The 21,286-nt window shown below is 55.3% G+C and overlaps 2 protein-coding genes across 5 annotated transcripts in view; one reads left to right on the top strand and one right to left on the bottom strand.

Moving 5' to 3' along the window:
• Positions 1–3,554: 3,554 nt before the first annotated feature.
• On the top strand, positions 3,555–10,453 carry ANO8 (anoctamin 8). 4 transcript variants are annotated; one of them, XM_015886536.2, is made up of 18 exons: positions 3,555–4,100; positions 4,348–4,458; positions 4,571–4,703; positions 4,786–4,924; positions 5,105–5,201; positions 5,538–5,654; positions 5,743–5,870; positions 6,063–6,224; positions 6,303–6,455; positions 6,538–6,664; positions 6,735–6,790; positions 6,896–6,970; positions 7,180–7,323; positions 7,549–8,217; positions 8,765–8,956; positions 9,030–9,161; positions 9,242–9,352; positions 9,433–10,453. In XM_015886536.2, exons 1-18 carry the CDS (start codon positions 3,992–3,994, stop codon positions 10,099–10,101), a joined length of 3,324 nt encoding a protein of 1,107 aa, XP_015742022.1. In that variant the 5' UTR covers positions 3,555–3,991; the 3' UTR covers positions 10,102–10,453. The 4 variants fall into 4 exon arrangements, with proteins under 4 accessions (XP_015742022.1, XP_015742021.1, XP_015742024.1 ...); XM_015886535.2 differs by having other exon boundaries at positions 3,561–4,100; positions 9,430–10,453; XM_015886537.2 differs by lacking the exon at positions 7,180–7,323 and having other exon boundaries at positions 3,562–4,100; positions 9,430–10,453.
• A 1,545-nt stretch (positions 10,454–11,998) lies between these two features.
• Positions 11,999–21,286, bottom strand: part of DDA1 (DET1 and DDB1 associated 1) — a 10,825-nt gene continuing 1,537 nt past the window's right edge. Inside the window, exons 2-5 of the mRNA XM_015886540.2 lie at positions 18,879–18,959; positions 18,298–18,349; positions 17,899–17,960; positions 11,999–17,143 (exon numbers count right to left, since the gene is read on the bottom strand). Coding sequence (XP_015742026.1) covers positions 17,033–17,143; positions 17,899–17,960; positions 18,298–18,349; positions 18,879–18,959 — 306 coding nt within the window. The 3' untranslated portion in view covers positions 11,999–17,032. The remainder of the gene's footprint in view (positions 17,144–17,898; positions 17,961–18,297; positions 18,350–18,878; positions 18,960–21,286) is intronic.

Below are 21,286 nucleotides of genomic sequence, written 5' to 3'. Positions count from 1 at the left end.
GGTTGCCCCACCCGCCTCTTTCTTAGGTGCCCACCGCCCCCGATTAAGGTCCCACCCATACGCTTATTTAATGGTGGGCGCCACCCTCCTCTTTTTTAAGTTTGCCACACCCCCCTTGTTAAGGATTCGCCCACGCCCCGCCACATTAGGTTGGGGACCACCCCCCTTTTAATGGTCGCCAGCCCCTTTTAATGGCGCCCTACCCCCCCATTAATGTGTGAACCCAACCCCTCTCCTAAAGGTTCCACCCCCCCTATTTATAAGGTCCCCCATCCCCCCGCATTAAGGTGCCCCCCATTAAGGGTTGCCCCCACCTCCGTTTCCCACCGCACTACATGCGCCCTCCGCAGCGACCATGCTGCACCCCAAAAAGCCCCCGCCCACCGCCAGCCTTAAAAAAGCCACGCCCACTCCAATCAAACCACGCCCACACCAACAACGCCTCGCCCACTCCAAGCCACCGATTGGTTGTCTGCTGAAAAGAGGCGGGGTTTATGTCCCCTCCAAAGTCTTATTTCTTGATTGGTTTCTCGAAGATGAGGGAATTTGGCCGTCAAGGCAGCCTGAGGCGTTTTACGGGCGCTTCCCGCTGTCGCCGCCTCACGCTTGCCAGGCAATTTTAAGTAGGAGGGAGGGGGGGGGGGGACTGGTAGGATGAGATGGGGACCATGGAGCGGAGATCAAAGGAGGGGGGAGGGGAAGGGCGGGGGATAGTGGGAGGATGGAGGAGGGAATCTTTGGGAGGGGAATGGAGGAGAGAGGGAAGGGAGGGTAGATGGCAGGGAATGATGGGGGGATCGCGGGAGGGACTGGGGGCACGGATGGGATTCTAGTGGCCCCATCATTGGCCCCCCCCCGCCCCCATCAGCCCCATTGTGTACACCAATTTGCCCACCCCCCCATTGGGGTCCCCATGATCCACCTGGGGCAGGGCCCTTAATGGGGGTATAAACCCCGCTGGGGTGGCTCTGGCTATTGGGGCGGGGTGGTTCAGTGGGTCCCTAAATGGGATGGCCGGGTGGCACCAACCCTCAGCATTGACAGACAGTGCCAAAATAGACACAGAGCCGGGGGGGGACACGACCCTGTATGGGATCCCCACGCCCCCGATAATCACATTTGCGGCACGGGGGTCGAGCAGTGGGCATGCACGTGGTGCCAACCCCCCCATCCTATCCTCTTTATGGGCACTTTGCGGGGGGGTCTGGGGTGTTCCATTGCCCCCCCCCCCCTCCCTCATTGAGTCATTGAGTGTGGGGGCTGTTGGGGGTGGGGGGGTGGTGGGAGGGATCCCAAATGTCAGCGGGGGGGCAAGGTGGCGTGGGCCCCGCTCGGTTGTTTTACCCTCCGCGCGCGGCGGTGCCAAGTATCACAAACCGTAAATATGTTTAGCAAGCTTTGAAGCCCGGAGGCTGCGGCGTCTCTGTGTGCCTGCGGTGTGGGGGGAGAACATGGGATTGGGGGAGCAGGGGGGGGGATGTCGGGTGATTGGGGAACGGGGGTTCTGATGTGGAATTTGGGGTGGCAGATGTACAGCAGGGGGGGGGGATTTGTAACAGGAGGGGACTGGGAGGATGCTGGTGGGGCACAGCGGTGGTGATAGGGTTGGCGCGGGTGGGATGGGGAAGGAATTGGGGGGGGTTTTGCAGGCAACTTAAGGGTGGGGGTGCCAGGCTCTGAAGGGGGGGGGGGGATGCAGCCGTCGCGGCCCCACATTCTTGGCGCTTGCCAATCCAACCAACGCTGCCGGGGCCCGAAGCGCGGCGCTCCGCCGCCTTTGTCCCTCCTCCTCCTCCTCCCGTCCGGGGCGCAGGGCGGCCGGTTTCGGGCTCGGTTCGCGGTGGCTCCGACCCACGGACCGACTCGGTACCCCATTGCGCGGCCGCTCCGACCGAAGGCCTCCGCCGCAGCCCGGAAGCCCCCTCATCATGCCCTGAACCGGGCCCGCGGGCACCGCCACGTACGGAGAATACGGCCCGGAAGGGGGGTCCCCGCCCTGGGGACGAACGGACGAGAAGCCGGCGCCCCGGGGGGCGGTCTTGGGTAGGTTGGCAGCGGGGATGGAGGAGGAGGGGGGCAGGGACGTACGAACCGGTATTGTGGGTTTGGGGGAGCATTTGGGGCGGGGGACGTGGGGGCCGGATCCTTTGCGGTTCCAATGCGGCGCGGCCGCTCCGGGCAGCCCGCTTGCGGTCCGTGGGGGGTGGGTTGGTACTTGATGCGTCCTCCCCTCTCATGCCCGGGGGGGTCCGTGCTGGGCCCCGGCACATTGCTGGGCATACCGCGTCCCTACACCCGGTTCGGGGGTCCGTTCAGGACTCTGCTGTGACCCCCCCCCCCCCCCGTTTGCCCCTCCCATAAAGCGCCCGTTGTGGCGGGAAGAACAGCAGCGGTACCCCCCCGGCCCTCGGGCAAGCTGTGCCCCCTCCTTACCATTGTAGCCCCCCCCACCCCAGGGAAGGGCCATTTTTGCCCCCCCCCCCTCCAGCCATGTCCCTTTTTACCTCCCCTTCCCTCCCCCCCCACCCCGACCTCCCCAGGGCCGGGTGGGGGCGGGGGCTGAGGGATGAAGGCTTTGTCAGCGGGTCCCCGCGGCGGGTGACACCGAGCGGGGTGACACCACCGGGGATGCGACCGCGTTGGGACGAGGGGATTCGTGGTGGGAGGGTGACCCACTTTGTGCCCCCCCCCGCGGTACCGCCCGGTGCTCCCGATGCGGGTGGCAGCGGTTGGGTACCCGGAGCCCTGCGGCTGCGGTGACCTTACCCCAAGGTGAGCGGTGGCTGGGCGGCTGTGATGTCCCCACAATGCAGGGTGGCACCGGGAGGACCTGGGGGGGTCCGTGGGGACATGGAGCAGGAATGGCCCCACGGCTGGAGGAGGGGGCAGAAACATCCCCCCCCCACCTCCTAGTCACCTTCAAGTGGACAAAGCCCATTCTGGGACCCCTCTGCAGCCCCCCCCCCCCGCCATGTCTCTCTTGGTGACCCCACGGCTCTGTGGGGCAGTGTGGTGCCATTGAGGTTGTGCCATGGAGTCACACGTGTGGCACCGTGGGGTCACACACATGGCATGGCATGGCACATGTGTGTGTGGTGCCCCCCCCCCAGTGCCCCCTCCCCACACGTCCCTTTGTGGCCATCAATAATACAGCAGCACTGAATCATCCCCATCCATGCCCCAGCACAGGGGACCCACTGAGCCTGGGGGTCCCATTGTATGGCAGTGTGAATGAGGTAGAGTTGGGGGGGGGTCCCAGGGAGTCACCCCATCCCCAGCTGAAGCCTCTTCCCCGGTGCCATCCCAGCTCTGCAGCTGTGTTAGAGCTGACAATGCCACACTTGTGCAAGGCCCTGCACCACCCCCAGGGCTGTCCCTGTGTGTGGGGTGGGTGAGTGGTGCCCCCCCCCTACATAGGATCTGCCCCTCCACCCCTTCTGGCTGCCAGCCCGGTGCCGTCCTGGTCCTGCACCCACAGCTCACAGCAGTGACATAGGAGATGAGTTTGCTGGGTCTCAGCTGGGATGGGGGGCATGGAATTGGGCTGGGACGGGGCCTGGTGTGTGTCCCAGGTCCTGATGCCGGTCTTAGTGCACATCCCAATGTTTGTCCTTATGGATGTCTGGCATTTCCTGCCCGGTGTGTGTAGGATTTCCTGTGCCCCACAACCTTCCCTGCCCTGGGGCAAGCAGTGACGTCCCTGCCCAGTTGCAAAAGGGGAAACTGAGGCACAGAGGTGACCTGGAGCTGACAGAGGGCATTGGGACCCACTGGCTCTATGGGGCCTCATCCTGCCCCACAGCCAGGCTGGGATGTGAGGGGTCCCCATGCACCCCAATGGGGACAGTGAGCAGGGGGACAGCAACCCCTCCATCACAGCCACCCCAGAGCAGGACGGGTGCTGGGTACCATCCAGGGGGGGGACAATGGGACCCTGGGGACCATCCCCATCCCTACGTATCACCACCACACGGGGCCTCCCCATGTTTCCATGGAGACAGGCTGCTTTTTCACTCCCCCCCCATTTTTGCTGCCGTTTCCCATCTCCCGGCGCTGCGGCCGCATTGGATCCCAGCACCGCTGTGGGGCTGCAGGCAGAGGTGAGCTGGGGGGGGGGGCAGTGGGGCTGGGAGGGGGCTGTGCTACACCATGCCTGGCCATGTGTCACCTCCTGCAGCTGTCGGGGCTTTTTCAGGCACCCAGAGGAGAAACCTGAGCTACGGCCATTGCAATCGCTGTTCCCATTGCGGCTGTGCTGGCAGCCGACCCATTGCTGTGGGGTTATGGGGTTAATGGGGTTAATGGGGTGGGTGATGGGGGGTGACGGAGCCATTTGGTTCCCTACAGACAAGCTTTTTGGGAAGCGACTGCTCCAAGCCGGGCGTTACATCATGTCCCACAAAGCCTGGATGAAGACGGTGCCCACCGAGAACTGCGACGTGCTCATGACCTTCCCAGGTACAAGGGGGGGCAGGGGGCTGGGAACACAGAGCTCCTCAGAGCCATGGGTCAGAGGTGGGGGATGTGGGCACGGGGCTGTGGACATATCATTGCCCTCCCACCCCAATAGACAGCACAGATGACCATACACTGCTTTGGCTGCTGAACCACATCCGCCTCGGCATCCCCGAGCTCATCGTGCAGGTGCGGCACCACAAGCACACCCGCGCCTACGCCTTCTTCGTCACCGCCACCTACGAGAGGTGCGTGTGCTCCCACCCCCTCCCCGTTATCATCCCCCCCCCATTACAACCCCCCATCTCCATCCCCATCCCCTCTCTGCAGTTTGCTGCGTGGGGCTGATGAGATCGGGCTGAGGAAACCGGTGAAGGCTGAGTTTGGGGGCGGCATGAGGAGCTTCTCCTGCGAGGAGGATTACATCTATGAGAACATTGAGAATGAGCTTTACTTCTTCACCTCTCAGGTGGGATGGGGGTCCTGGGCAGGGAGATGGGTCCTCTCCCCCTTTCCAGATGGAAAAGGGGACTGAGGACCCCCATGCTGGGGACAAATGGGGGGGGATGGAGCAAGGCAGGGGGGATATGGGTGTCACATTAGGGGTGCTGGGGTTCAGTGCCCCCAAAGCTCACCCCATTCTGTGCAGGAAAGGCAAAACATCATCAGGTATTGGCTGGAGAACCTGCGGGCCAAGCAGGGAGAGGCGCTGCACAACATTCACTTCCTGGAGGGGCAGCCCATCAGTGAGTATGGCACAGCATGGCACAGTATGGCACAGTATGGCACAGTATGGTGCAGCTCCCCCTGCCCACCCACCTCCCTGCTGTGCTATGGCAGCACATCCCTGCTGTCCCCAGGGGTTCCCTGTCCCTGCTGGTGTCCCCATTCCTGCAGCACACGGGGATGATGAACACGGGCACAGCAGGCACACGGCGCTGTCACCAGGGTTAGACATGGGGTCCTCACGTGGCACCGAGCCCCCCCCTCCTCCATGCTATACCTTCATCCCAACCCACTCCATGCTGGGGGGAGGGGGGGGGACAGCAGTGTCCCAGCCTCACCCCCCACCCGCGGCGCAGTCCCGGAGCTGGCGGCCCGCGGCGTCATCCAGCAGGTCTTCCCACTGCATGAGCAGAGGATCCTCAAGAGGCTGATGAAGTCCTGGGTGCAGGCCATCTGCGAGGCACAGCCACTCGGTGAGGGGAAATGGAGGGGGGGAAATGAGAGGGAAATGGGGGTTTTGGGGGGGTCCTGGCCCCACTCACATCCCCTTGGTCCATACAGATGAGATCTGTGATTACTTTGGGGTGAAGATCGCCATGTACTTCGCCTGGCTCGGCTTCTACACCTCGGCCATGGTGTACCCTGCTGTGTTCGGCTCCATCCTCTACACCTTCACTGAGAGCGACCAGGTGTGGGGCAGGAGATTGGGGGTAAACCCCAACATTTTGGGGGCTGAAGGGGGGATCCCATCAACAGAGCTGCTCCCAGTCCCATCAGCTGCTGCTCAGCATCCCAACCCTTGGCACCGGGGTCGGAACCGCTTGGACCCCCAAGTTTTGGGGCGGTGGGAGGGGAGTGACCCCATTGCTGTCCCCCTACAGACCAGTCAGGACATCTGCTGTGTGGTCTTTGCCATCTTCAACGTGGTTTGGGCCACACTCTTCCTGGAGGAGTGGAAGCGCCGTGGGGCAGAGTTTGCGTATAAATGGGGGACGCTGGACACCCCCGCAGAGTCCATCGAGGAGCCGAGGCCACAGTTCAGGGTGAGTAGGGTGGGATTCCATGGTCCCACAGGGGGGTTCCTATGATGACTGGGGTCACAGTATCGTGTCCTCCATCAGGGGGTGAAGAGGATCAGCCCCGTGACCAGCGCCGAGGAGTTCTACTATCCACCCTGGAAGCGGCTGCTGTTCCAGTGCCTGGTCAGCCTGCCCGTCTGCCTCGCCTGCCTCTCCTTCGTCTTCCTCGTCATGCTGGGCTGCTTCCAGCTCCAGGTGGGGTCGTTTAGTCACACCTAGAGGGGGTGGGGGGGTCACAGCCCCAGAGCAGACCCCATTGGTGACCCCATTCCCATAGGAGCTGGTGCTGAGTGTCAAGGAGCTGCCCCGCATCCTCCGTTTCCTGCCCAAAATCGTGCTGGCCGTCATCGTTACGACCTGCGACGAGGTTTACAAGAAGATCGCCTACTGGCTGAATGATATGGGTGTGTGGGGCCGGGGGTGGGGGGGCAGCAGTGAAAGACCCCCCTGACCTCAAACCCTTTGGCTTTGCAGAGAATTACCGCCTGCAGAGTGCCTACGAGAAACACCTCATCATCAAAATCGTCCTGGTAAGATGGTGGGGGTGGTACAGGGGGTGGGGAGGGGTCTTGGTGTCCCTCCATCCCACATTAACCACCCCTTTCCCCCCCCTCCCCCCGCCTTGTATCCCACAGTTTCAGTTTGTAAATTCATACCTAAGTCTTTTCTACATCGGTTTCTACCTCAAAGACATGGAGCGGCTGAAGGAGGTGAGGGGCCACGCGGGGGCAGCGAGGAGCCCCCCGTCCCACCCTGGGTGCACACAGACGGACATCCTTGAGCCAGCAGCGCCCGCGCCCCCTTCCCCTTTTCCCTCTCCCCCCACCCCGGGTCCCCGCATGCTGCAGTGGGGCCAAGCAACCGCTGATGGCATCTCTCTATCTGTGTCTGTCCGTCCGTCCGTCTGTCCCTTCCGCAGCTCCTGCTCATCTTCTCTCTGTCCCAAAGCCTCGTGCGCCAGCTCAAAGAGGCGCTCCTCCCCTTCATCCTCCTCCACCTCCACCTCTCCCTCATCTTCCTTAAGGGCCTCCTGGGCTTTTGCTGGAGACTGGGAGTATCCAAAGTAGGAGCGGGGAGGGCGGGCGTCGTGCATGCTGTCATGAACCCCCCCACCTCGACCCCAGCCCTGGGGCTCCCATCCCCACCTCGGTGGCATCGGTGATGTCGGGGTGACACCGAGGGGACACCAGGGATGGGTGCCCTGCCCTGCGGGGATGCCGCGGGGGTGGGGTCGGGAGGGGGTTTGTGAGGGTGGTGGTACCCCCTGGTGACAGCGCTGTCCCCGCAGATGCTGGCCACGCTGCTCATCACACGGCAGTTCCTGCAGAACGTCAAGGAGGTGTCGCAGCCCCACTTGTATCGCCGCCTGCGACGGGGGGAGCTCAGCCTACACAACCTCCGTGAGCTGTCCCACGCCGTTCTCCGTCTGCTCACCCATCCCCGAGCACCGCCGGCTGCCGGTGCAGCCCACGAGGGGTCGCGGGGGGAGAAGAAGTGTCTAAATGGAGGCTGCGGGGTGCCCGAGGAGGAGGAGGAGGAGGAAGAAGGACGTCGGGAGTCGGATTCGGAGGATGAGAGCGTGCTGGACTGTGGGCTGAAGCTGAAGAAGGTGAGCTTCATTGAGAAAGCGGAGCGGCGCAGCACCGAGCCCTGCAGCACCGAGGAGGAGAGCTTCCTGGAGGAGGGCAGCCCCACCATGGTGGAGAAAGGGATGGATCCCGCCTCTGTCTTCGAGCTGGGTGATGATGAGGAGGATGCTGAAGGTCCCCCAGGCAGCCCGGCCAAGGCAGCGGAGCCGGCCACAGGCCCACGGGTCACACGGAGGAGGAGGGAGGAAGAGGAGGGTGAGGAGGAAGGGCGCAGGCGGAACCGGGCGTCGTGGATTGATCCACCTGAGGAGGATTATTCGACACAGCTGACGCAGGCTGAGGTGGAGAGCTGCATGAAGAAGTACGAGGTGAGCAGTCAGCATGGTGTGGTGCAGCATGGAGCATCTTCTTGGTCCCACTGCCATGTGCTGCTCCTCAAAGAACCACAGATGGGTTGGAAGGGACCTTAAAGATCATAGAACCATGGGATGGTTGGGTTAAAAGGGTCCTTAAGGATCACAGAACCACAGATGGGTTGGAAGGGATCTTAAAGATCATAGAACCATGGGATGGTTGGGTTGGAAGGGTCCTTAAAGATCATAGAACCATGGGATGGTTGGGTTGGAAGGGTCCTTAAAGATCACAGAACCATGGGATGGTTGGGTTGGAAGGGTCCTTAAAGATCACAGAACCATAGGATGGATGGGTTGGAAGGGTCCTCAAGGATCACAGAACCATGGAATGGTTGGGTTGGAAGGGACGTTAAAGATCACACAACCACAGATGGGTTGGGTTGGAAGGGTCCTTAAAGATCATCCACTTCCACTCCCTGCCATGGGATGGGTGCCCCCCACCAGACCAGGTTGCCTATGGGCCCATCCAGCCCTGCCTGGAACCTCTTCCTCCTCCTGCCAGGACACCTTCCAGGACTACCAAGAGATGTTCATCCAGTTTGGCTATGTGGTGCTCTTCTCCTCTGCCTTCCCACTGGCCGCCATGTGTGCGCTGGTCAACAACATCATCGAGATTCGCAGCGATGCCTTCAAACTGTGCACGGGGCTGCAGCGGCCCTTTGGGCAGCGGGTGGAGAGCATCGGGCAGTGGCAGGTCGGTTGGGGGCCACCGGGGGCTGGCATGGCTGCGGGACTCATGCTTATCATCAGTGCTTTTCCTCTTGCAGAAGGTGATGGAGGCCATGGGCGTGTTGGCCATCGTGGTCAACTGCTACCTGATTGCACAGTGCGGGCAGCTGCAGAGGCTCTTCCCTTGGCTCAGCCCCGAGGGAGCCATCATCTCAGTGGTGGTGCTGGAGGTAGGGCAGTGTCAATGTAGGGTCTCCCATTTGGGGAGGGGGCATCGGGGTGCTCCAGCGCTCACCCCATGTCCCCGCAGCATTTCGCCCTGCTGCTGAAGTACGTCATCCAAGTGGCCATCCCTGACATCCCCGCGTGGGTGGCCGAGGAGATGGCCAAGCTGGAGTACCAGCGTCGCGAGGCCTTCAAGGTAGGTGTCACCGTGGGTGATGGGGACATGTGGGCTGTCTCCACCGCATCCCCATTCCGACGTGCTCCCGCCGGCAGAAGCATGAGCGCCAGGCCCAGCACCACTTCCAGCAGCAGCAGCGGCGCAAGCGGGAGGAGGAGGAGCGGCAGCGGCACGCTGAGTACCAGGCACGCAAGGAGCGCGAGGCCAACCGTGATGAGGCCAAAGCTGAGGCTGCCGGGCAGGACCCGGCCCATGAGAAGAGCCAGAGCAAAGGGAAGGGCTCCAGCGGGTCCTCCACGCATGGCTCCGACAAGCCCAAGCGGCCCAGCTCGCTGTTGGCCACTAATAATGTCATGAAGCTGAAGCAGATCATCCCTCTGCAAGGCAAATTCCTCTCTGGAGGAGCTGGGCCAGGCAGCACGGCCGCCAGGTCCCCCCAGTCCCCCACCAGCAGCGATAACAAACTCCCCGGCTTCCTCAGCTTCAAGTTCCTGAAATCCCCTGAAACCAAGAGGGACGCGGCCACCGAAAAGGTGCAGTCTCCCACCAAGCCATTCAACCCCGGCAAGCTCTTCAACTTCGGCAAGTCTGAAGGGACCGGCAGCAACGGGGCCACCGCCTCCCCCCAGCCCCGTGCTGGCCCCTCTACAGATGGGGGCGAGAGGCCGGGCCCCAGCAAGTCCCACCTCAATGGGGCTCCAGAGGATGGAGCCCGTGAGGAGCCGGAGCCACGAGCAGAGGAGGAGAGTGGGGGCTACAGACTCTGAGCCGGGCCCACCCCGGCCCCTCCATCGCAGCCCTCTGCTGGGACCCATCACAACCCCATGGAGGTCCAGCGGTGCCTGGGATGGAGCATCTCCTCCTGTACCACCAACGGGCAATGCTCCGTGCCCACCGTCCCCAGGAGGTCATCCAAGGAGGATTCGGTGTCTCCAGACCCGCAGAGCTCCAAGGGGCGCAGCTCAAAGGAATGGACGGCAGCGAGGAGCCCGATTCACCCGTGCCTACAGCTCATCGCTGCGTCCCGCTGCACCACGGGGACGGCCGGGAGGGAGGGGGTGAGCAGCAGCCAAGGCACGGGCAGCATTTCTTGCACTAAAACCCAAACAAAACCCAGTGCGAGCGACTCCGCTATTTTACATGCAATGGATGCAGGCGGCGGAGATGAGAGCTCGGAGCACCCTGGACCTGCAACGCTCCTTCTCTGCTTTCCTATTTCGTGGAGTTATTTTGCAATAAGGCACTCGCGCACGCTGGAGCCTTGGGAGGAGGAGGGGTGGGAGGGTGGGGGCAACGCGGTGGGGTTGGGAGGGGGGTGGGAGCAGCTTTGCTTCTGGCGAGGTGGAGGATTCGCTGGGTACAGTAGCGTTAGTGCTTTGGCAGCCACCAGCCCCGAGGGGAGGGGGCTGCCCACGGCTCCGCTGGGCGCTGCTTCGCTTTAGGGCATGGGGAGGGGCGGCCCCGCGCCCCCCAGCCCTGCTGACTGCCCCCACCATCTCCAAAGCAAACAGGGGGAAAGGAGGGCTCTGGGGTGGTCACCCCATCCCCATCACTTTGCCTGGCCCAAGGCCTGGGCTGCGGAAATGTCAGGTTGTTCCCCCCCTTCCCCATCTCGGTGTATTTCTTCCTTTCATCTTTGAATCAAGCCATCAAGACAGCAATAAGGCTGGGGCAGCGCTGAGGCTCTGAGCTCAATGCGCAGCAGGACCAGGGCTGTGCCATGGTCACACTGCTGTGCTCCCCATGCTGAGCCCTGAGAGGCACAGCAGGCAGAGCAGCCCCCCACCATCACACAGAACCAGGCACCACGTACCTTCCCCTCCCTGCTGCCCCTGCAGATGATTTCTGGGGTGAAAGGAGGGGAACAGGCAACCAGGGTGCAGAATGGGCAGCACCCAGAGCATGGAGCAGGGGTACTGGTGACCCCACTGCTGCTATGCCCTGGATGCCAGGAGGTGCAGAGCCCTTGTCCCCCCTTTTCTCCACTCACCATTTCATTTCTCTGCTTGCTCCTGGGTTGGGCTCACCGTCCAGCTCTCGCTCAGCTCTCAATTAAAACGTGCTGCTCTTAAACTGAGTTTTGCTTGCCCTGTTTCCCTCGTGGCAGTAACAGTCCTGGCACAGCCTATTCCTGCTCCATTCAGCAGAGGACAGGGCCCCTCATCCAGGGCACTTCTCAACGTTTCCTCTATACAAAATACTCCTCCGGCAGCCTCCTGTCTGCTATCTCACTTCTGGGCAGTTACTGTATAAAAGAGGGAACCGTTTCTTTGGTTTTTCTTCCCCTGCTGTGTGCTACTTCTTCGGCAACTGGAAGAAACGAAGGGGGGTAGGGGGGGGGGGTTATTTATTTCTTTTTAATTTATTGTCATATTTTTGTAAAAACCTGCAGAAATGCAATAAAAGTATATTTCAACAAGCTGGAGGTGAGTGCTAAGTTACTCTCCTATTGGATCTGTGTTGCCAGACCTGGGGGGTGAGGGGGACAGGGGACAAGAAGGGACATCAGTGCTGCTGTCACCACTCTCAGGTCCCCAACACAGGGCAATACTTGGAGGTAGTAATACATGGATGAGGCAGTGATACACGGATGAGCCCAATGATGCAGCTCTCCCTTGTGTCAGGGGTACGAGGGAATGGACAGAAGAATAAAGCAAGTGGCAGTCCTCTAAAGTCTGCAAATTTATTGTCCACGGTATCAAACATGGGAGAGTTTCAAAAATCAAATGCAAAGAGAGAAAGAAAGAAATCAAACAACAGCCCTGACATTCAACTAATAGCGTATTTACAGTTCAGTTGCTCCACGACAGCAGCCCTTCTGCCAACAGGCAGCTGGCAGGAAAACCTCCCAGCTCACAGACCCACCAAAGCTTTTGCAAGAAAAGAAAAGTTTGAGGTTGGAAAGGAACTGAAGGCTGCATTGCCAACAGCAGCCCAGCGCTGCAAGGAGTCGAAAGCAGTTGGGGATGGTAGAAAGCAGTGAGCTGAGACACACTGTGCCAATGCACGATTGGTTTCACTAAAAATACCCCGGGAGGCTGCGAGCTGCACACCGTGCACTGATGAATAAGGAATGAATGCATTTGGAAGTGGGCATTGCTGCAGTGCAGTGACTCAGCTCTGACCATCCATTCAGACCTCACGCTGTTCCTTACAGTAACAGATTAGTCATCTCCTGTACTTGTGCCTGAGAGCCATCAGGTCAAGGAGGGCACTCAGGCAGCCCCAGCTCCTCCTGCCCATTGCTCACCTACATCTGCTATACCTGACCGTATAGCTGTCAGCACTGTGCCCTTCTCAACTCAAAGCACTGTGTTGTGTGTAACAACAGCATCCCAGCATTGCAATTCATTAAGAGCTAATGGGACAAGTGCTGCTTATGGAGATAATAGCACTGAGATGTGTTTGAAGTTTGGTCGTGTGAGTGAGAGGAAATGAAAAGGCAGCTTTGCTTTCCTGGAGGGCTGGGGCTGCCTAAAGCCTCTGGAGGGTCAGCACAGCCCTCCCAACTCACCAGCCTATAGGGCTCCTATAGGTAAATACAGCACAACAGGCAGAAGCCACTCAGCTCCTCGAAAAGCATCAGGAGCTCCAGTAAGACTTGTTGAAACTATTCCCAGAACAACCTCATTCTACAAGCACGCCCACGGGGGAGTCTCGCTTCATCACGCCTGGGGACCGCAAGGGAAGTTGTGCCTTTAAAAACAGAGTCTCATTGTTAGCCATCTGGAAGCTGGCATTTCATTCCTTCGCTTCACTTACAAAGAAGAAAACAACATAAAAAAGCCCCTTCCCTGCAGCCCAGGTTCAGCCTTTTCAATATACAGATGATTTTTCTTTCCAGTAATTGCATGGGAAGCAGAAGAGAAACCCAAAGCGCAGTCAGCACGGCATGAAGGTCAGGATGTGCTGAAGCAAAGCCATGATGCAATCGTTCCTTCTGGGCATCCTCTGCCTTGCTCCCAAAAATACCCTGTGCTGTTCCCAGGTAAACTCAACCCTCTCTCTCCTTTAATGGAAAGGATTTCCCCCTCTTTGTTAGACAGCAGAGAAATGAGATAAAACGCGTCACGGATCAGCTGGAACCCCTCTGGTCACACACAGCTCCCCTGCTGCCAGGCTGACGTCAGCAGAGCAGGAAAACTAGGTTTCCTATCAGAGACGTGCAGGTCTTTACAAACTGAAGGCAGTGGTAAGTAAACAAGGCAGGGAATGGGAAGCGGTAGCACAGCTGATGTGCCATGTCTTTCTTAGGCTAAGAACAACTGTTCTCCTTTAGATCAGATCTAACATATCCAAATGATTCGGTTCTTACTGTGAAGTGCACCTGAAGACTTCAGCCTGCCCCAGTCCTCCATGCTGAGCCATGGCCTCATACACCCCATCCCCTCCAGCCCACGTTTCCATCCTTCTGCTCAGCACTGCTCTTCACAGCTTAATGCACTTATGGGGCTTGTTAGGAACTTTCACACACGCCTTCAGTCCTTCCCAACCTGTCAGCTCTGTACACAAACAAACCTCCCAGCCACAGGTTCTGCTGCATTTTGTTTTTCCCCTGTGTTCACTACAGAGGTCACCCCCATTCCCCTGCTCTTAGCATGGACAGCATGGCGTGGGTGCACAGCCAAGGACAGAAGTGGGGAGGTGGTTGGAAGCCAAACACGCTACCTGTACCAAACTGCACCAGACAATACAAAGCAGGAACCACCTGCAGAACAGAACGTGTTCATCTAGTCTTCCAACACCTCTAACTTATGTGTTAGGAATAGGGTAAGTAAAATGTTCCTATGATGCCAAGAATTAGCCTCAACATAAGGTTAGTTCCCTGCCCATCAGTCACTGGTACAGCTATACGTTAAACACAAAGGCAGTGCCTGACTTTCTGATATCCCACACTCACCCAGTTCACACCTCAGCTGCTCCCAGGAGCGCCCTGCTGTCATCCCCTTGTAGAAAGAAGCAGTTCTGCTGCTTTGATTATTGAGCAAAGATTCCCTATTCCACTAAAAAATAATAATAATAAAAAAATCATAAGCATAATTAGAACAGTAATATTCTGGTCTCTGACAAGTATCTCAAGTTTTCATTACAAAAGCCAAACCTTGAAGTATACATCGTAACAGAAACAATACAAATAGCACTACGCCGACATACAAAAAAAACCCCTGAGGGTCACTAAATTTCAGTCACCTTGTAACAAGAGTCAGAATGGCCAGGTGTTGTACAAACAGTGCGCTCAGCAAAGAAATCCAAGGGCTTGTTTGCTTGTTTTTGTTGTTCTCAATGCACTAAGGCACCAGGAAGTCACAGTCAAAGGAGACCTTCCATGCAACACTCCAACCCGAGACACTTACCACATATGAGACAGATAGGATCAAAGTGCAACAGCCTGAGGACAGCTTGCGTGAGGCAGCACAGACAGCAGGCTGGAGGAGGGAGGAGGAAAGAAGCGAGCTCTTGCTTTGGGTCAGATGGGAAGCAGAATCACTGTGATTATTAGAGATCCACACTGCTTGTACACAACCAGAAATGGGGAGAAAAAAAAAGAGACAAGTTTGATATTTCCTCCATCACATCAGAACTAGTTAAAATAAAGGCAACTTTCTCCCACCTCTTAAAAGCATCTGAAAGATTGCAAAGGCTCCAGATCATTTCCAAAGACACCGAGGGAACAAAGACGGGGGTTTACAACAGGAAGGAAGTGCCAACTCTCTTTAATAGTACATCGCTCTGTCTAGCAGAGAAGTCAGCAAAGCCCAAACCTTGCCATATCAATCAAGTATACAGCATTTTACATCTTTAAAGCACTGTACAAACTTGAGCCTGCATGGCTGCAGCTCTCCAACTTGCCCAACACGTGGATTGGTCACACTTTACCACCAGCTCCGGGTCCGTTTCCTCTTTTGGTATCTCACAGTTCTTCAAAGGGGATTCTCCCAGTCTCAGCTTTAGATGATCCCTGTGAGAGCAGATGTTAATGCAGCGCCTTCAATCAGCATCTTGCACAGAAGGACTTTTTGACAGCATAACTCTGGACAGTCTTCTCACCACTGCCAGTAAATCTCAAGGAATTCCAAGTATTCTCTTCACCAACACGGTTGGCATTTTCAGCAACATTCCAGTAATGAGGAGGTTACTAAGGCAGGGACAGAGATCTAACCTAACCTACTGAGCATTAACTTCATTCACTTGGTGCCTAGCATACATTTAAAGACACAGCCATGACAGAGCTGTGCCCTGCTCTCCCCAAGGTTCTGCCTCACGACGTGCAGTCACAAACAACAGTATTTCCCTTCGTGTTCCCTTTGCCCCACATCTGACCACGTGGCGTCTGCAGAAGGGAGGCACAGAAGTCCAGTTCTCCAAGCTCGTGGCTGCACAGCACTGAGTTTATCCAGCATCTCTTTTCTCAGCGTTTTGGATTCGTGAACGAGGAAAAAAAACACAGTTATAAACGTATTGATTTCAACTAACACAGTGTGAAGTCAGCTCCTTACGTGAAAGCAGACAAGACGTCGTTACTAAGCTACACCTCCTGTCCCCTTCGGGTGGCGGCGGTCATTTCCTTTTGGTCTCTGAACTCTGGATCCATCTAGGTGACTTATGGGCTCCATTTCTGCTCTTAGTGAAGTCAGTGAGGGTTCAGGTAACAGGCACTGAGCTGTCACAGTCCGAAAGAGATGGGTCTGAAGCACAGACCACGGAAGCTCACGTTTGGATCAACTCTAAGTCCTGGACTCCAATTCCAGAGAGGCTGATATCACCAGAAAGCACAGCGTACCATCAGTCAGAGCCAGCAGCAGAGGCAGAACCAGATGGAGATGCCGAGGTGCTCCCAGACTCAGCCACCAGGCGCCTACCTCACTGCATCCATCAGCTGCTGCTCAAATACACTGCTGATCAAATAACTCAGTATAGGATCAAAGTATCCATTTATTCCAACGGAGAAGTTGCACATATCAGTCTGTCCAAGACCAAGAGACTGTTCGAATTTAAGAGCAACACAAGCAACACACCTTTTACTTGAATTCTCCACGACCACCTATGCATGAGATAACGTACGCTGCTAAATGACTGTGGCCCTTACAGAACAGACCAAAAGAATACAACTGATAGACCGAGTTGACAACACGTTTGCTAAGATCAACATAATCCAAAATGACATCCATGATTTTCTTTCCCTCCCTCCCACCCCCCACTTAAATGCAGTGCCAATTGCAGAAAACTGGAGGAAAAATCAGCAAGGCCCCCACACTTCTAGCTGGACTGGGCATATCCAAAGAAGAGTTAACCACTTATGTCAATGGGTATGTGAATCTGAAAGCCTGTACACCACTCTAGGGGCTCCTCCCCAGGCTTCCACAGCTGGAGCTGGTTGGTTAGCGAACAGAGTTAATAAAACCTGTTAAAGTGATGGTGTATGTTGTTAGAAAGGAGGAGCTGTGGTTACACTACATATTTCACTGGATTGTTCCACCATTGCTCCGCAAGTTTTACGGCATAAATTAAAAAGAAAAACCAAAAAAAAAGAAAAAAAGGAGAAAAAAATAAAAATAAATACATTGGCTCCTATGAAGTCAGAAGTGGTTTGGGCTGCATAGTGGAGGGGTGAGAGATGGGGGCGAGGGGCAAAATTTACACACTTGGAGACAAAAAATGGGAAGCGCCTGCAAAGTAGAAGAGCAGAGGCCCGAGAGTTTAAGTGTCCTCATTCATATCCTGGCTGTCTGTCCGAGCGATTTTTCGTGGTGGCGCCGAGTTCTCACCTTCAATTTCCACTTGCTCTTGATCTCTCTTCTTTGCTGCGTTCTGTTTGGACAAAGAAGGTCAGAGTGAAACTCCTCAAAAGGTTGGATTCGGGTGGGAGATGGTGCCAGGAGAACAAGCTTTTGGTTGGAAGAGTTCTAGAATGGCACACAGCACTGGGATGGCCTAACAGACACACTAATACACACCAAGGACTTGGCCAGGTTCACTTCCCTGCTTCTCTAAACTCATCAAACCCTCTAACAGCTCCTGCCACACACAGGCACTTTGCTTTCAGCTTTGAGTAATGCTGCCTCCGCCCCAACTCTGACACCTCTGCTCCTAATCACAGCCTTGGTTCTGTGTACTGCCAGGCCCTCAGTGCCCACTAGAGCACACTAATTGTGCAGCCAGCCCTGATTTCATAACCAAGGTACTTACACAGCCTCATTAGTGCAGCCATGCTCTGCACAAGCTCCCACAGTCCTGGGAGGGAAGAGGAGCTCTACTCCAGCTGCAAAGCACACAGCTGAGGCACAGTGAGACCAATGTATAAGGGCCACAGAGGGAGATTGTGCTATGTGGGAAACACAAGTGAAGTCTCCCAGGTTCTAGACTAAGCACATGTCCTTTACATTGAAAGGGAATGAAAAGAAGCCCACACCAAGCAGCACAGACACAGCCTCCTTTAGCCAAAGTACAGTCCACAAGGACTGAATCACTTCCTTTTAATAATCATTAATATCTCGACGGTGATCAACGTTCAGCTCTATCAGTTGGAGTCAGCAAATGAAGACGTGAAGGAAACACAGCCATACCTTTTTGTCCCACTGCTGATGCAAATAACGCAAAAGTATATTTGTCTTTTCTGTTACTATAACTGCCAAAGAAAGAGAGAAACGAGCTGAGGTCATTTTAAAGGCAACTTTTAAAACTGAGCAGTAATACGACATCATTTCATATATTGAGTGTGGCCCTTTATATTAAAGGAGGGTATTAAGGAACAGCAATCACTAAACACACTCAGAGGGAAAGCAGTGAAAGGAAAAGCCAGGTACACACAGCTAATTGCCGTGGCAGGAGCTCCAGAACATCACTTGATCTGAAGCCTGAAGTCAGTGAGATTATGTATAACATATATGTAATGTTAGAAAAATAAATGTTAAATAAACCCCCCTCCAAAAAAATCCCCAAAGCTTTCAGTGGGGCAAACCTACTTTGTTCAGATGGGTATTCTCTCGTGGGAAGATATACCGATGGTCTTCTGTTCTATAGAGGAATCACAAGAGTTACAGAGCAAAGATGGTGAGAAGGAGATTTCTAACTGAAGCACAGTTAACCACAAGGCCACCAGAAACACAGGCTACAAAGGCACCCTGATATCCCACCCCGTTATACGACACTGCACCACTCCTTACAAAATGATTTAAGGAATACGAAGCAGCTCAACCTCTCGTGTGCTTTCAAGCCAGCTGAGCTCATTTTTGCTTGTAAAGCTTTAGAATAGGCTTCTAGTCTCATGCCTTTAGCCTTAAGTGTATCACTGAAGAATGCACATACAAAGACAGCACCACAGATGTGGTTTGGCTGACGTGAGGACGCATGCCTCACCAAAGCAAGCAGGAAGTTTGCCTTGCCAATCTGAACTGCAAGCACACATGGGGTGTGTTGGGCTTTTTTTGTTGCTATTACAGCAACAAAACGCTCGTTTCAAATTGATTTGGCTGTAGTTTCCTTTGAGAAGCACGAGAAAACACCCCCAAGCACTGGGATTTGAGGGCTGATAAGCAATACTTACTGATGCTTTACATACAGAGTCTGCATGGAATCTGCTGAAGTTGCTTTTGTTGTAGACAGGTAATCCTTTCAAAAAATCCGCCTGAAAAAAAAGACATAGAAAGCAAAGAAAGAAGGTGAGGAAAGGAAGAGTGATATCCCAGCTGCTGTTTGCTTTGTGCTGACTCACAAAGGAGTTGCTGGCTCATTAAGATAAATGACTGCAGGATTCGGAAGCCGGACGCCAGAGCTCTCATATACTGAAACAAAAACCCAAGGCTGCTTTTGTAAAGGAAGCAAATCCTCAGCTTCTGCATTTGGCTCCTTGTGTTCACAGAGCTCAAGAACTCGGTTATTAAGCTGCTAACTGAAGCTCTGCGGGCTGTAAAGCAGCATCTCTCCAGTGGGCTGGGTTTGGAGGGAAGGCAGCACAGCCTGGAGCAATCGAGCAGCACCAACCACGACACCAGGACTGAAAGCCCCGGCTGTGACACCACAGCAACCAGCTGCTCTTTTGCTTTCACACTGAACATTCTTTGTCACAGGCCAAGGCCGATTTCACAAAGCACCAACCCTTATCGGGCACTATCAGCACAGCCCAACCACATAGGGAAGGATCTGCATCAGAGCTACAAAAGGAAGTGCTCAGCAACAGTGTTAAAGGAGGCAGAAGATGGGCAATAAAAGCAGGAGGCAGCAGTGCAATGAGAAGGAGAGACCCCAGGATGGGACCCCCACTGCTCAGCTGCCTGTATAGTACTCACATAGACTCCAAATTAAACCACATGCACATACAGCCCCCTGCTTCCAAAGGGTGGTAAAGCAGGAGGTGAGAAGCCACGTAACATCAATGTTAAATGAGACAAATAAATGGACATTGTTGTCATAAAACTACGGGGTCAGAAGACATTGTTTGCATTTAAATAGAAGCCATTATTTTTATTAACACCACATCCCCAACTCAAAAACAAAGAGTTATAATTAGCCAAACCAGAAGAGATTATTCATACTTCTGTTCTTGAAAAGAACTCGACCAACGTCTTAGTTTCCACATTCAACGCTTCCTGTACATCAACTTCTAACTAAAACATGGGACTTGGATTCAAACAGCCACACACAGACTGCTCCTTCTTGCCTGGCTCCCTCCAGCAGCAATAGATGCTATTTCCCTTTGCCTTCATTGCTTTGTATTGCTGCCACTCTGAGTTGCATAAATGCTATTTAAACGAGCAGTCAAAATGCATTTTAAATGGAGAACGTTCTGCTTTGCTCCCCCCTCCAAAGCAACTGAAGCAAGATACACACCAGTTAAGCTCCTTGCAAGCAGTAAGGCTGCCATGCACACATTGGAGACCTCATCTCCAATAGAGCTCTATGGGCTCTCAGCCCCCACTCTCTCTATTCACAGTCACTTGGGGGGACAACTCCAGCCCTTAGCAATGCTCCCCTGTCCCCCAGGCCTAGATAATAAAACAACACAAACACTAGGGCAGCTGAGCAACTAAAGGGACATTACCCCAGCCAGCAACCCCAGCACTCATCACCAACACAACTGAGATGACACTACTCTGCTGATAACGCTGCTTACAACAGTTGAAATGATGCAATCTCAAAGATCAACAGTAAAAATCCCCCCACAGGAGAACTGCCAGGAGCCACGTTCCTGGATATCCAGAATGATATTTGGAGTGTAATGAGGCTTATCTGCTCCAAGGGCACGAGGTAACGTAGGCTCAGTAGGTCGCTGCTGTGAGTACACATCTATCATAGCAGAACCAACAAAGAATCACCACAATACATTGTTACACAAGGAAATGTTCCTCCTGTGAGCCCTCTATCACTCTTCAACACACATCCAGGCCAAGGGGATGAAGCAGCTCCCTGTGTGGAAGTGAAAAACCAGCACCAGAACCAAGCAGACACCTCATTTTCTTTGGGGTGAGGGAAAGCCCTGAAAACACCACAACAAACGTGATTAAGCAACCTTGGATGATAACACTGGTTCTTTCTATGACTGGGGAAGTGAAGCAGAGAGCATTCTGATGTCAATAGAGTTGCTGAGCTCCCTAGGAAGATGACAGTCCTCATCTAAAAGCAGAAAGGTGATAATAAACCACATACACGCCTCACTCTCAGCTTCTAAAAGGAACTGCAGCAGCCATGCTGTAGGATATGATGCCCAAAGCACTGACACGGAGAGCAGGGCTCTGTATCAGCACAACATGCACATATGGACCAGGTGAGAGGTGTGAGCACTGCCCAGTGAACTCTCTGTGCACAGAGATCACTGGGAACACCACGGACTGCCCCTTTGCTTGTGAATACGTCGCTGCACAGGGAGGGGAGCAGGCAGCAGCCCAAGGTCCTGCTCTTGATCAGGAGATCCCACATAACCTACACACACCCCCAACAACCCCCACACCCCCCATC

This window comes from Coturnix japonica, chromosome 28 (assembly GCF_001577835.2).
Source record: "Coturnix japonica isolate 7356 chromosome 28, Coturnix japonica 2.1, whole genome shotgun sequence".
Classification (NCBI taxonomy): Eukaryota; Metazoa; Chordata; class Aves; order Galliformes; family Phasianidae; genus Coturnix; species Coturnix japonica.
Note: the sequence above shows the minus strand (reverse complement) of the source record. Positions and strands in the feature narration are given on the sequence as shown.

Excerpts from the sequence above, each read along its gene's own strand:
- ANO8 (XM_015886535.2), top strand. The coding sequence starts at position 3,992 with ATGGAGACAGGCTGCTTTTTCACTCCCCCCCCATTTTTGCTGCCGTTT. Across the intron at positions 7,324-7,548 it reads GGAGACTGGGAGTATCCAAA|ATGCTGGCCACGCTGCTCAT; the intron begins GTAGGAGCGGGG and ends CTGTCCCCGCAG. Across the intron at positions 8,218-8,764 it reads GCTGCATGAAGAAGTACGAG|GACACCTTCCAGGACTACCA; the intron begins GTGAGCAGTCAG and ends TCCTCCTGCCAG.